The sequence below is a fragment of the Amblyomma maculatum genome, chromosome 3 (genome assembly GCF_055883805.1).
Source record: "Amblyomma maculatum isolate TAMU_Amacu chromosome 3, ASM5588380v1, whole genome shotgun sequence".
NCBI lineage: Eukaryota > Metazoa > Arthropoda > Arachnida > Ixodida > Ixodidae > Amblyomma > Amblyomma maculatum.
Window position 1 is genome coordinate 215,317,502 of NC_139346.1, and position 16,208 is coordinate 215,333,709.

The window sequence follows — 16,208 nt, forward strand, 5'->3', positions numbered from 1 at the left end:
GATGGAGGCAAAATGCAAAGAACCCGCCGGTGTGGTGCAGTGATTACGGCGCTCGACTACTGCTCCAAATAATGCGGGATTGAATCCCAGCCTCGGCAGCAGGTTTCGGATGGAGGCGAAAAACAAGGTGCCCGTGTGCTGTGCGATAACAGTGCACATTAAAAAACCCCAGGTGGTCCAAATTCCCGGAGTCCTCCACTACGGCATCTCTCATAGCCTGAGTCGCTTTGGGACATTAAATCCCACAAACCAAACCAAAATACAAGATGTTCATGTGCTGTGTGACGTCCGTGCATGTTGAGGATCCCCAGGTGGTTGAATTTATCCAAAGCCTTCCACAGCAGCCAGCGTCTTTTATATATAGTCAATTGCTCGGGGGACGTTGACCCCGTAAGCCAAACCATGTCGTGCATATCAAGTTTCTGGCTGCTTCAAACTATATCAATTTATATAAATAATTATCTTGAAGCATTGCTTGCCTGACATGGAGCATTTAAAAATAAATTCTTAGTAGAAACTCAAGCAACCACATGATTTATAAGCCCTTATGTTTCCGCTTTGCTAGTGGAGTGTGCAGATAAGCAATGCAGCTTGCGAATCGCCACTGCAGTGCAAGCTCATGGTCTTCGAAACTTGTGCGGTTTCAGAGAGTTCTCGGACGCAGTTTCCAACTGCCGCAGCTACCATTGGTTGATGCTAATTATGTTAATGATGTCTTTTCACTCTGCTGTTTGACCATTGTCATCCTGGCAACAGGTTGGAAGGTTGATCAGACCACTGTGTCAAAGCTGAGCTGCTGCTGTCATCAGTCCAGAAGCTTGCATATGTTCTCATCAGCCTGTCCCAGACATTCCAATGACCATGGATGTGCTGACTAATGGAGGCCTCAACAGTGCACTAAATGTTTTTCGCATCGCGAAGCACATTGCATGTTATGTGGGAATATGTATTACAGCTTTTGATATTGTCTTTACCTGGCATGGCTTTTTCTAGGCTACAGCTTTTGATATTGTCTTTACCTGGCATGGCTTTTTCTAGGCCAATCTAGATGTGGATGAAAATGGTGGCGATCTGCCAGAGTCACCAGGTTACATGGACAACCTTCCAGATGACGTTTTGCTGATGGTTCTGGGCTTGCTCGACATCAAAACTCGCATTCTCATCGAGAGAGGTACTGTTTTTTCTTCTGGCCTTTTCTTTTTGATATCTATGGCACATTGCAAGATTGTGTGTACAAGGTATTGAGACTTATCTCCTGCCAGGGCAAAGAACACACACATATAATTAGGGTTGTCCGTTTTCGGGTAAAACCCAATTTTGCACAATTTTTGCACCTCGAACATGTTCCTAAAGAATTGGGTAAAACCCGGTTTTTCCCGATTTCTGAACTGTGCCCACGGAACTGCTCTGCCCACAGTTGGCGCGCAAGCGAGAAGTGGCCTAGGCGGCCGACAGACGGACAGTCGTTGACAGCAATACCCGTGGCGCCATATAACGTTGCAGTCCCAAACAAAGCGGTGAGCAGCTCGTGCATACACAGAAGTGGTATTTACACGTGCATTCACAGCACTGCTAACAAGCTTTCTAGATGGGAAGAAAAGGAAAGACATTGGATGACTGGTGCAAAGAGCACGAGGATTTAGAGATTGTGGCGAAAGACTGAAGGCAGCCATGCATTAGTGTGCAAGTACTGCAAAACAGAGGTGGTCACTGATCCAGCGAAGAAGCCCTACGACTGAATTTGCAAGCATCTCGTGTCATCCATCATAAGAAGTTGAAATGAGGGTGGTCCAGGAAGCTGAAAAAGCAGGAACATCTCAGTTGATGCTCTTCAATGTTACCTGTAGGCAGCATGCAAAAGACAATGAAACTGATGGCGTGATTCACAACTTCGTTCGTGCCCTGGTCGTACAGTGGAATCAGCATGCACCAGGCAGATGGACCTCCGGAGGATTTCGTACACAAATACTGCAAGGCTGCTAAGCCTATGCTGACAGGACAATGATTTCGTATTAAATACCTGAAAGATTTTTTTCACAAGGACATGGCGAAAATCAGTGATGATATTCAAGCCATAAAAGTGAGTGTTATTGTCGATGAATCTCGCGGCATCACCGGAGTGCCTATCAATTACACTCTCCTGTGCTAGTACATTCAAAAAGCAAAAAAAGAATTAGGTTTGTTTGGTCAAGGTTGACAGAGCTAACGCTTCTGACAGCTACACAGTGGCCAGGGTAGTCTGCAACGCTCTCCTGGCTTTAGGAAAGATGTGGAAGGATGTTGTAGCTGTAGCCACAGACTCTGCAGAGTAGATGCGAAAAATGTTACGTGAGATCTGTGAAGCTGAAGCAATCCACGTCTTGCATGTGAAAGACTTAGCACATTTGATTCATGCTAGTGTTGACCATGCCATTATTTTAATCCGTAGTGATCACATTTGGAGCATTATTTAAGTATGCTAACGAGCTGCACCAAAAGTACTTCAAAATGTGTGCCTCTAATAGCTTTTTGGGCCTTGGGGCAAGAAGCCTCCTTCTGTAGTTCTGAACAGATGGCAAGGCTTCTGGAAAGCTCTAGTTGTCGTCATAGAAATGTGGAGCTCATTAAAGGACTACTTTCCAGGGTATAGCCGTTTAAGCAAAGGAGCCCAATGCTTCGATCAGGTACCGGAGATAGTCTGTGCAAAACGCTGTAGCGATATGCGCGCTGTAAAGCAGAAAAAATACAAATCAAAGCTTTCTCATCCTCCCCTTCAGGAACCAGGAACCCCGTTCTCTACGCTGGCTCGTCGAGCCGCGAGGTTGACGTCAAAATCGCAGCGACATCCATTGGTCCGTCGCGTTGACTGACCGGAGGAGGATGGGCGTACACCACTAATTGTGTCCGTCACTCGCTGCGCGCTTTTTCCTCACCTGTTTCATTTTCACGCACACAGAGTACCATGCTCCACCTCCTGCCAAACGAGTAGGAAGAAGGGGAATTTGGCTTGCGGGGGCTAAACCGGACAGGAGAGTGAAAACCTCTGAGAGGGAACGGAAGAAGATGGAAACGCAAAATTAATTAACTCTTTTCAAAAACTTTTTCCGGCCTTGCGTTCTGAAAGCGAAGCCTCACAGTCACCGGGGAAAAAAATATTTTCAGCCGGAGGGTGGAGAGTGGGCCTTTAACAGAACTTGTTGAAAGCTCGTATGAAAGCACCAAAGCAGAAGCTATCCGAGTGATCATTTCTGAAAAAGAAATTCTTTATGCGAAGGCAGCAGAGATGCAGAGATGCACTCGAGCCACTTTAAGATCTCCAGAAAATATTTGGAAGCAGAAAATGTCTGATGCCAAGCTTCTATCACCTCGTAAACGTCAAGCTACAGTAGACTGGCAATGAGCTTTCTACGATGCTCGGTAAATGTGATCGGGCAAAAGGAGTTTTGTCACTGTTACCCAAGAGCAGTGCCACATTAGTAAAAACTTTCTGTGATGAGATTTGCACGAAAATCTCCACAAAATCGGACTGCACTCTCAAACGGAATGTCTTACACAGAATACCAGTTGACAACGTGGAAACTGGGTGCCATACTCAATCCATTCCAAAGGCGGCTGCTGAGTTTGACGACTGACAACCTCTCTATTTCCGTGACAGACGATTTAGACTCGCTTCAAGTTTAACTAGTACTTGCTGGAAGCAAGCCCCTCAAATGAAAGTGTCGATGGGATGGATTATTGAAATGACGCAACTGTGTGCTACCCCAGGCTAGCAAATGCAACTTTGACATTGCTGTGTTAAGCTAACATTCTCTCAGCTAAGGTACCCCCAGAGACCAGACAGGTCTCGGATGAAAATCGAAATGTTACGAATGCAGATAATTATGTATATTAATAAGGACGTGTAAAATGTCTAAGACCAGCTCACTAGAACAAAATTTTCTTGTCCAAAAACTGAACATTGCACATCACTGCGAGTAATAGTTACGACAGAAACGCTGAATTATGAAATACTTACTTCAAAGCACCCAGAACATAACCCTAATTGTTACCCACCGATTAGGGCTAATCGAATAAATTAGTTTGTAAATTTAATCCGATAAAACCCGAATTTCCGGGTTCCCCCTTGGAATCCCGATTTCTCCCCTATCATAAGTTCTAAAAATAACACCAGATTTTTACCACCGAATTTGAAAAAAATATAAATCTCGAAAACGAATACCCTTACATGTAATGTTAAATATAATGCAACATGGAGCTTACCAAATGTTGTTGTAATGAGAAAGCTAATTTTTTTGAAGAGGGGACACGAGGCTAAAATCACAATTTTCACACACACACAAAAAAAAAAAATGTCATTAAATTTTTGTTGTTTTGGATTGTGCATGTTTTAATGAAACTTCTCAGCAAATTTGGTTGTCATCTGCTCGGTAGAAAAATTAGTTTATTTTTTTGTGAAATGGGGTCCACTCACCACTAGAAGCGCCTATGAATGCTGATTTTAAGACAGCCACATAGCGGGCAATAAGCGGAACAAAGAGTGTATCTCAAAGCTAGGATGTTTATTTTTTTGTGCTTTGTGGTCTGAAAAGACATACTATCGAGAGTACAGCAGACAGCTAAAAGTGAAATCTGAAAGAAAAGGCAAATTTTGCGCCATGGCAACAGCTGATTGGCTGGTAAACAAAAAAAAAAAAATTGGCTGGTGTTTAGCTTGTGGTTAAGCCTGTAGTTACGCGAGAGCAATCTGCTTGGATACACTTAGGTTCGGCTTGAAAGTAAAGTCCTGGCTTTTGTACATAGTAGTTTACTCTATGATTTCACCTTTATTTATGCCGCTTCAGTGTGAGCACCCCTTGCATCTCATCGTTGACCATTCTCATTCTTGTGTAGAAGACTTTTATTGGTATGACATCGTCCTTGCATCGAACTCCGGGGCACTCTGCTGTCAGAACGTTCGAACAAACCTTCTGTCCTAGCAACTAGCTTTTCGCTTCTACCAACTACCGAATTATCTGTCTTCTTCTTTTTCTTCTTCTCACGGACAAGCACGGCGAAATGGCAAGACTGTGCCCAATGTAGCTCTCGCTACAAAAAAGCTTGGATTGACTAAAACACAGCACGTAACCTTCCAACGCTCTTTTCGCATCATTGGGAGCCTAGCTAACCAAAATTCAGGACAAGCTAATGTAGAATATGGAGCCTAGACAAAGAGCTACAACCAGCGAGCAACCAAGGAAAGTCTTGCACGAACACAGACAAGCTCTCGACAGCTGTAAAGTTGAAGCAGAGTCATATTGAAAAGGACAGTCCAACTAATGCATCAAGCTACTTTGAATTATTAATTTAGGCCGTAAATTTGAATACTACCATGTTCAGCAGTCGTGAGCTCATTTTTCTCTGTTCACACTTTTTGCAAGTGCACAACCATTAGGAAAACCATCATTCTCAAACTTTTTCGCCAAAGGCTGCTTTCAAGTTGGTTCCTGGGCTAAAATTTTGTTAGGAACAAGTCGAGGTATTTTTTGGATTTATAATTATTTTCTAAGAAAAAAAGAAATCAAATATGTGATATACAAAGACAACATAAAAAGTGAAGTTTGTTTTTAAAGTGCCCAGAACTTTACAAAAATGTCATAATGAACACGAAATTGGTCTTATCCTGTCTTATCCTGTACAATGAGCTACATAGAAGTTCTGTAAGCACTAATGGTTAGTATTGCTTCAAAAGTTTTGAAATTATAGTTTTCCTAAGCTGACACACCTAATTACTCAGTGTGACTGCTACAACCTTTTCTTATTTGTGCTAAGGTTATGAAGCTTAGAATGTATTTTAATAAGAGGAAGATACGCCATCCCTGAAAATTTGGTCAAAATCGGTGCAGCAATTCAAATTTTGACTCTTTAGCCCCACTTCCCCCCCTTAAAAGGACATGGTTCCAATTTAGACATATAAACCATTTATTGCAGCTCGCTGATGTGTCAAGCTACTGAACCTCAAAGTTTCAGCTCCATCAAAGCTCAGACTAGTTTAGCTCATGCTCAAAATTAGTCCTAGTTTCTTCATGAAAAGCTTGCTGGCATGGCAACCAGGGCATTCGTTGGCGCCATAAATAATTTATTTGCACTCTGTGTCATCTGCTGTCATCTGAATGACCAGCATCGACCATGGTTAGCCTATGTTGCAGAAAAAGATGCAGTCTTGTTGCTAACCGCCGTTATTACAGACAGAGCTTTTGAACCACCTCAGTAAGCGCTTTTAGCCAAGGAAATGGTTCGCATCAGTGCACGGGAGGTGCACATTGTCGCCCGAGTATACGAAAAGCACACGAGCAGACCTGGTCGCTCTAACAACTTGCAAATTGTACACAAAATAAAACAGCACATAAAATAAAATAGGCAATGACTAGAGTTTCGTCCGATGGTGCTTTTGTGCAATCTTTTGACTACCACCTGACAGTTAAGCAGCAGCGTACTGCATAGGTGCTGCGCACTACATTGGGTCTATGCAGTACATATTCCCCGTCTGGCCACAGGCTGTGTTGCTGTGTTGCTGGCAGAGACGGCTTACGGAAAGTGTGGGCGGTGCATCCGGAAAAAACGGTGCTGGCATCAGATGATGCCAGCAGTCGCACCGAAGGTGGATGCGGGGCAAGAACTAGATCATACTTCACCACCATCTGTGTGCTATTTTCACGAATGTGCTCACATGTTCAGCACTCATATAATGGTTTTTAAGCAAGTGCAAACACTGGACATGCAATGTATCAGCAACTTATCAGAGCTGACTTTGCAGATGCCATGGCAGTCGCTGTCTGCTTGTGACGTCGCCAGAGCATTTCAACACCGCGATTACTGTCGGTGTGAGAATCCTCGCGGTCTCAACTTCAGTTGCACATTTTGAAATAAAGAATGAGTCTAGGGTCTAGGAAGCTTGGACTTTGGAAATAAAAGAATGTTTAAGTATTATCTACCATAATGCAAAGCTACAATATATTAGATGACTGTGTCAAGATCATTTTTGCAATCAAAGAAAAATTTATTTCATTTAAATCTTCTCTACTTCTTGAGATATACTGAACAGCTGGTGAGTTACTTGATTTGAAAAGCTGAGAGTACTGCATGCATGGTGTTGCCTGCAAAGTTGTTAAGTGCTGCTTGGCTTACCTGATGCGTTATGAAATGCCATTCGCCTGCCTTTGCCACTCGCAGTGTGCCAGCGTTGGCGAGCACTTGCCCGTCGGCTCTGGAAGGCTCAGGACAAACTGTCTTTCACGGGCATCTTCTCAATCAGCGAAGGAAAGCGTAAGACATCGGTCCACATCCTTTCCTTTTTTTTTTTGCTGCTGCTGCATGTAACCTTTTGATGAAACTTATTTCCTACCATGTGTTGACAGCCTGTTGTTAGTTGGTGCTCATATTCCAAGCATAGTATGCTGGAGCCACAGTGTGGCTACTCATTCTTGCTTGCACTGTTATTAGAGCTCGTGCCCTGAATTTGGAGGCATGCTATACTGGAAGCATTCGGAGTGCTATTTTGTGCAGTTAAGAGTTTTGGGAGCCATTGTGGGCAGAATAGCACACAAAGTGCAAAATAAGGATGACAGCTTCATGTCATGGCGTTGAATGTAAAAAGGATACCACCAATCACATGCCACATTCCTTACATTGTCTCCACTTGGTTAGAGCTTCCAATAGGTAACACGCAACACTGCTTCTAGCGTGAAATGGGGTCACGAAAGTGGCATTAGGAGAAGCACCACTTGCACGGTCATAGTATGTCATTCTGTATATCTAGATTTTCCATTTATTAGACTTGGATGAACATGATCAGTAATGCTATACTTTTGCATTGGATATTCAAGAGGATTTTTTTACTGTTTTATACAAGCAGTAATTCAATATATCCTGGATGGAGTGTATCTTTGCCTGTAGACAAAGTAACCATGATAACAGTTTTGACATATTTAAAATTCAATCGGGTGAGGATTGTTGAATTGCAAGTCAAAAATAAATTTTCGTTCAAATTTATTCCCATTTTATCCTTAGCCAGTGTCTCCATCAGTTGTGCTGAAACGGGGCAATCTTTTTTCATGCATAAACAGTGTACTCTATATCATGGACGTAACATTATTTTGTTCTCTCCCCACTGCTTTCTCCTCAGCCTTGACGGTGAGCATTCTGCGAGCCATTCTGGAACGCTGTGGTAAATCCCTGCGCCAACTGGACCTCGCCACGGCATCGCACATGCTTGACCACAAAGCAGTCAAGGCAATCGGTAATGTTGTGATGGATGCACTGCTCAAAGTTAACCGCTGAAGATGTATGTCTGAATGAACCTAAACATGACTATTTCCTGGCTTTGTCTGTGACAACTAGCAGGGGTGTGCGAATTCTGAATAAAACTTTGTTCAGCTGTGCTTAACATACATAGCACTTTCAAGGGACCTTCATTCAGCCATCAGAAGACGAGGAAAGATGTTTCAGTTATCGAATATCCCTAAAAAACTGCAGAGAACTGTTTGCGTCACAGCGCATTTTATCTTATGAATGCCTGGAATATGGATATCTATACATTTGAGGTGAAAACTAAGGGGCAACAACAATATTTTGAAATTTGGTCAAGCTCTTTGCTTTGCGCACATTCTCGGAAATGTTGGCCAGAACTGTCGGTGCCTCCACGGCCTTTTTCGCAGAGCGACACAGTAGCAGTGGTGCCTCTTCACAAATGGTCCCGTCGCGTTTTGAGGGTGCTTCACCACACGGACTGTGCAATGACGCTTGTGTAGTGAAGCATCATTAAAACTTGACGGGTTAGTGTACTTGAAGCGTGAAGATAGCAAGTGGATGTAACAGAGGGCAATATGCTTAGGTGTTAGAACAGATTGACGTCATCCCAAAATAGAAATAAAAGACCAGTGACATGCTAAACAGTGTTCGAAACGGCACAACTGGCCAATGCACGTGCCCGTTGGCAGTAGTTGGATGATTAGCTGGCGTGAATTTCAAAGAAGTAAAGCTTAAACTATTTTGGCTATGAGGGATTTCTGATTGTCGTTGCACCTACGGCAGAGTGTATGCCTGAGGTATGCTGGCACCACTGTTCCAAGCAATTCATTTTCTGTGAGGTCTATTTGGGTGATCGCTGGTTCTGCAGGTCGCGCCTCAATGTGACCACCCTTTAAATTAAGGAGCATCCGACGTCACATGGGCACCTGCCGGGGCTGTGCTTCTTGTTGGAATTATCCAGATTTCCGAATTAATGGGGGTCAAATAATTAGAATTTACTTTATCATGCCCTTGTTCTGCACAGTCTGCTGACTTTGATTGGCCTTGTTTAATTTAGGGCAACTGGTAGCACCTTGGATAAATGAGTACACAGACCTGGCTTGCAGGCTGACAAATACGGTGGAAGTTCAAGCATCATTGTTCGACATGGGAAGTTAGCATCTGCATCCCTGGCATTGCAGAGGAGTCTACTTCGCCACCTAAGCAGTGGCAATTCATGGCAGCAATAATGAGCGTGACTTTAATGGAGATGTGTAGGCTTTATCCCAATTACATGTTCTTAAAAACGTTCACTAAAAGAAGACTGGTGGTGCTGATCATTTCTATGAGCAGCTACTTTTTGCAAGCAGCAGTGCAGCTGATGGCAGCACCATTGTTAACATATGGGGCCTCTTCATTTTAATAACATTTTATGAACTGATGAAGAAACAGGGTTAAGCTGTGTGAGAAAGGGCAAATAGCTGTGAAAAAATAAAATTATTACAGCTAGACTAACCGCCTTAGTGAATGAATTTGCAAAAGCTGTTAGCCTAACTCACATATATCAAACTCGAATGGGATCGCAAAATGACTCTATATACTATTGATAATCTGATAAACACAAATTGGTTTGAGACAGTGCTTGTAATCATGACAAATGATGCCATATTTACTCGCATAATGAACCCTCTGACATAACGTGCTCAACCCCATTTTTGACGCGGAGAATCGGAAAAAAAACTAGTCGTGAGTGCACCCTTCTGTTTTGTACAGTCATCATCGCAATCTGCAGCACATTCCTTGGCAGTAATGCCGCAATAACATCACTGTGTTTTAGCTGCTAGTATCAATTGGGAGAGGGTGGGTGAACTTGGCAGAGTACTAGTGCCCTTGACAGGAATGGCCATGGTGGCTTGCTCATCTTGTGCAGTTGCACAAGCCTGGCTTTCAGTATGTTTGATTTATCATTCATGCCGCGATTAGGGCAGGCACAACATGCACTGGAGAAAGAGTTCAACATTCTGTCTGCCATCTGTTGAGCTGAAAGTGCATGCGCAGTGCATGCTGCTGCAAACGAAGACTGGGAAAAGGGGAGGAAGCAGAGAGGAAAAGCTCCACAAAATATTCCTTTCCTTGATTCTCTCGCACACCCATGCAGGAAGAAATTAATGCGCACACCCCTGCACTTTGCTCTTTCACATTGTTTCCCCTTTCCTCGACAAACGGCTGCATTGGCTGCGTATGCTTCATACCGGCAGTTGCCCAACTGGTTCTCTCTTGTTCCTTCATGCACGTGGCTTGCAAACATCGCATGGTGCCGCGCACCAGATGATCACGGCAGATGTGCGCGTCTTTGGGAAAAGCAGTTTCCAGGGCGATGCACAGCTCTAGACCAGCCATAGCTAAACCAGTTCTCGTTCCTTCCGCATGTGGCTTGCACACATCACATGGTGTCAAATGGCAAACAATCGAGAGTGACACGATCGTCTTTGGGGATTGTGCACCTTCCAGAGCCCATGGTGCGGAGTTTTGTATGTTGAACGACGGGTGAAATTGGAGTTCAATATACGACGCAACTTTTCCACATATTTACATGGGATTTTCAAGGGAATAATCTGAGAGTTCGATATACCTAATCAAAATTTAAAATACCCAGGTTCGACTGTATAGCTCCGTTTTAGGCCTACAGCCCGGCATTCTACCATGGATCCTGCTGTGCTAGTCACCCTTTCTGCATTCTTGGCATGGCAGCCCTGTTCTGTTTGTGCATTCCTTCACTCTGGCCATAACCTCCCCAGCCACTTTTACCTCTCACCTTTTGTCTTTCCACTTTCACTAAAGTCTCGGTGCAGTTGTTTGGGCACACTTGATTGCTATACCCAAGGATGGAGGATCGAATCCCGGCTATGGCGGCTGCTTTTTGGTGGAGGCGAAAAGCAAGGTACCTGTGTGCTGTGCGATGTCAGTGCACATTAACCCTTTCGCTGTCACGAACGTACCAGTACGTTTTCGCGCTTCCTCCCCCATAGTGTCACCAACGAACTGGTACATTCTCTATCGTGCGTTCGTGCGTTCAAAACTTCGCGGCTCAGCACGAAGCTAGCACGCTTAGACTGGATGCCCCATCTGTAATATCTTTCTACGAGTTCGTATTTTCGCCCCGCGTTGTGTTGATACGTATAAACTGAAGAGTATGGAGTGACCGCACCCACACCCGCCACTTTCTTTGCTCGGGGTGCAATCGCTCTGCACACACTACTCTATTGCGCTAAGCAATCATGCGGCGTGTGCGTGCGGTTACGGGCTCAAGGGTTGTTCTGCTATCTGCCGCAGGTTTGGAGGTTTTTATTTTTATTTTTATTATGTTGGAGTATCTGCTACGACGCGTCACGTTCAAGGGCCCGCTGCATTGCCTCTCCAATAGATCGACACGACTCGATCGCTGCTTTCGCTCTCACTTGCTGCGCCATTGCTTACGGCTAGCAGCAACAAAGGGTGTTGTTTTAACCTCTTTTCACCTCCCTCTGTCATCTTTATTTCACAACGTGCCATTTCTCTCCGTTGTTCGGGCCACCTAAAGTGCGCCCTTCGTGCGCGCGTTTACTTTCGGATGGCTGACCGCACAGGATCTTCGACTGTGGACTGGAGCGATGGCTCTTTTGATTATAAATGCAAGCCGAGCGTGGATTCGGACTCTCAAGAAGTATGGAGCAGTTTTTTTATTATCCTCATTTATCTAATTTATAATCAGGCTAATAATGATAATGATGTTAATTAACAACACTTGCAGAACACTGAAATGTGTATATTCCGTTGACTATGTTATTTATATAGCAATCATAATAAAAAATAAATCGCTATGCTAGTTCCCTGAAACTACGCCGACACTGGGGGTGCGTCCCGGCCAGAAACGCTCGACAGCGAACGGGTTAAAGAATCCCAGAAGGTTGAAATGTATAGCTCTCCACTAAGACGTTTTTCATAGCCTGAGATGCTTTGGGACCTTAAACCCCATTAGCCAAACCATTTTCTGTTAAAAATTGGCCCTGAAAATTGTGAACTTCAAGCGCTCCCCATGTTTCATTGTATGTAAATAATAGAGCACAGCACAATCGGCTACCGTGATCTTTTTCCGTGCACTGCTTGTGTGCATGTGCTAGCACAGTCAAATACGGTGGGCTGCAATTGCACATGTGTTGAGTTTTCCCGATCTGCCAGTCATGCATACCTCTGGGAAGCATGCGACTTCCTCGATGCGATCAATGCATGCCCACGGAAGTGGACCATGCTATGCTATGGCTATATAATTAGACTATATTAGCCAGTCGCTTTCGTCGCACCGCTTCACTTTGTGAGACGGCGTGCTATAGCTGCAAGTACTGCTGCGAGCTCACGCTTAGTCCAAATAATTGAGCTTTGAACTCCACAGAGTCCGAAGTATCGGCCATGAATATGTACGCATTCCTGTGGACGTGGGACTGAATTAAGTCTGAAATGTTGCGCAAGTCCGAGTTATTTAAGTCCTAAATACCTGTTGGCTACTGCATTTTAAGTGGTAAAGTGTTGCCACAAGCTTGGTGCTGCGCAAGCTTCCCAGTGGCGGACAAAAACCTCCGTGGTTGATGTAGGGCTACCTCTGCAGGCATGCGCTGCCCCAACCTGGAGTACCTGGATGCATCTGGCGTGCAGCTGTCCAATTCTTCCGTCCACCAGCTTGCAAACAGATGCCCAAAGCTCAAGGTTAGTCTTCTGCCATTCCCCCTCCATGTTCACCTTTGAAAGTGCAGGTTGCGTCTATCCATGCTCAAGGACAGCTTTCTGTGGCTATGCAGTCATGGCTACTTGGGGCTGGGTTTTTCTCACAATCTTGATACACACATAACTGACCTCTGTTATGGTTTCAGTTCTGCCTCTACATTGAATTAAGTCTTCGAGCTGTAAACTATGCAGAAATGTGGTCGTTTACACCACTGAAGGCTTATTTGAGCTTAAGGTCACAACTAATTAATAACCCACATGGCATACATTGTGAAAACAAGCACATTGCTAAAACATACAGAAACTGGCGGAGGGACGCAGAACACATGGCCCATGTATGCCTCATAGGATTCCTGACAAGCGATGCAGCCATCAGCTTGCAGACAGCTTACTGTACTTCCACTAAAGGCTCTTTACTAACAGTGCACCGGTTAGTATTGTAGGATAATTGTGATGTCATAATACAGTCAAAGCTCATTAATTCGAACCTCGATAATTTTAATTCTTGGATAATTCGAGCTGCATACTTGGTCTGGCCAAGCTCTATAGTGCACAAAGAAGCCTGTTCATTTGAACGCGAGTCGGTTCTGCTACAGACAGATGATTTCATCTACAGATTGCTACAGATTGAACTGCATGGCACTGTGTTTGGTCTGCCTGATGCCTAGCACATCGCCAAATAAACACCCCCACGGTAGGGCGGCATAGTGCAAGGCAGTGCACGTCAAAAACGGAGACAGAAGGTAAACCCAGGTAAAAACATAAGAGTGGGTAAAGCTGACTGGCATGGTGGCCACTTGCACCAGAGGTTAGGGGGTGGTGGCTTTGGCAGTATCTGCTTGCTGTCTGTTCCACATGAAATCCTAGGCTTGCAACTAAATACTTGTTAATTCACGCCCCATTAATTTGGAAATATTTCTGTCGGTGCAGTCCCAGCTAACGCCCATGAAAGGCTGTGGCATCGGACGGGCACTAGGAGTCGTGTACCTGTTGACTCTCATCAGAGTATGCTTTGTAAGCAATTGTCAAAATAGCACTCCTGAAACTTGAACTACTTGTTGAGCAGTTGACCGCACACCTCTGAGATGAATGCAACAGCAAGTGTGATGAAACATGAATAGCCTCATCTCCAATAATGGGCAGGCTACGTAGCTTTGGTTTCACTTTTATGAGCCCAGTGCCAGCTTGTGGCCACTGCAGTCATTGGCCACATATCAGCCACCTGACCGATTGTCACTGGGAGTGGCAGTCTGGTTATTCAACCAGTCTTTCCTTAACCAGGTTTATTCAAATGGAGCACATTTGCAAGTATTGTGCAAGAGTAGTCATATAACAGTTTTTAAAACTTGTGGGATTTACGTTTTAAAAATAACCTAAAGTCATATTGATGAAAATATCTGAAATGAGCATTTTGCAACATTTTCTATGAGACTGTTACAGAATGTTTACAGAATGTTGCAAAATTTTGCTTGCTTTTCGTTGTTAAACGGTAAGTCCGCTTGAATGCATTTAGAAAATTTGCAGACCTGGCCAGAACTGCTTCCTGCAACCCTGCATCATTCTGCACATTAATACAGTCTGTTGTCATTTTTTAAAACCATGGTGGCAGATTAGTAGAGGCATCCTTCATACTTGCACATTTTCAACTTTCTCACTGTCATGTTCCTGCTACAAAACGCGAGGAAGTTGCTCACGTGCTCCAAATTTAAGTCCTTTTCCAGTTTCTAGGTATTTCTGGTTAATGGTAAAACAGTCTCTTGCAAGAACCGACCTTCATCAAAAGTGCCCTGTTAAGCATTTCAAGCTTTTGTTTTCTTTGCACAAAGTGCCACTAAGAACAGAAGTCGTGTAAATGTTCACTATGAACTATTGAATACCAGTAATTAACAACCATTGGTGCAGTGGTCATGATTAAATGACATCCTCATACTGACAGAAAGCTAATAATCAACTCTCTAAGCGACATTTGACTGTACTGCGATGTTGCATAGTATGACGAAAAAGAATGAATTCATTTTTTGGAATCAATGTTTCTCAGAGAAAAATGATAGCTTCATTTTGGAAGAAACTCAAAAATAAGTTCTAAAAAAATTAAAGAACACTGTAGAATCTGCATTGGAGTAATGCGAAAGCACATATGCTGCTGTTGGTTGCTTCTAGTTGCTTAATTCACTTCTTGCTTACCCATTTTAGTCTTTGGTACTTTCAAATTGCGCGCGAATCCCTCCCTATGACCTTTTTTGGCTCAACTTCAGGTTGCGTGACGTCACATCATTGACCTCGCCTTAATTGACTAATTTAATTAACTATTTTAGTATCTGACACATTCAAATGTGGCGCCAAGCTTCTGGCTAATGAAACCATTTTCACCTTTACTTTTACATTTTTTGCATCTAAATAATTGCTTGTTTAATTATTGGCCTAATTATTTTTTGGACACCATTATGTCACCTTCTATCGATTGACACCACTCATTCACCTCTACCACTTCTCAATTACAGCTGCTGTGGACACAATTTTGCGTGTTTTGCCTCTAATTAACTACCTAATTAACTTATTGACCTAATTATTTTTTCGGACACATTACATCACCCTGTATTGATTGACACCATTCATTAACCTCTATCACTTCTGAATTACAACTGCTGCGGACACTGTCTGCGGACAGAAATCTGTGAACATAGGGAAGTAATGCTTTCGCATTAATAATAAAAACTCTCCAACTCCTTTCTATTAGCTCTGGCATTCAGTCAGTGGGCATGAGTTTGTAGAATCGATCCCAGTCACTTCAGCCATGTTTTGCTGGTGATGAAATTACCTAACCTTGTGCACTGAGGTTTCTGGGAAAGGAGTTCCTTTTTGTTCCTGAAGTGACAGCTTGGAACTCAAGTTCTGTTATAGGCATGAAGGTAAATTTTACCTTTCTCACATTTCCTCATTGATCAAAAACCAATGACACATGCTTTAGCAAATTCCCTGCTGTAAATTTTGGTTTAATTCATTACACGACACTTTTACGTGGAACAAAGAAATATGAGGATGAGTTTTACGTGAAATCAAGTGCTTAGTCTCTGCATTTTGTTTTAAGGATAGCAGGACTCCTGCTGTTATTTCTCTCTGGTTGTGGCTCTCAACTGCTGATCTTGACGATGCACTGGCTGCATTTTGATGGAGGTGAAATGCAAGGCACTATGCTGTGTCAATGC

The 16,208-nt window shown here is 43.5% G+C and overlaps 1 protein-coding gene across 1 annotated transcript in view; it reads left to right on the plus strand.

The window, feature by feature from the left end:
- LOC146197691 (putative RNA-binding protein EEED8.10) overlaps positions 1–16,208 on the plus strand; it is a 70,941-nt gene that overhangs the window by 11,130 nt on the left and 43,603 nt on the right. The window contains exons 6-9 of the mRNA XM_084599591.1: positions 1,039–1,171; positions 7,189–7,281; positions 8,141–8,254; positions 12,887–12,984. Coding sequence (XP_084455717.1) covers positions 1,039–1,171; positions 7,189–7,281; positions 8,141–8,254; positions 12,887–12,984 — 438 coding nt within the window. The remainder of the gene's footprint in view (positions 1–1,038; positions 1,172–7,188; positions 7,282–8,140; positions 8,255–12,886; positions 12,985–16,208) is intronic.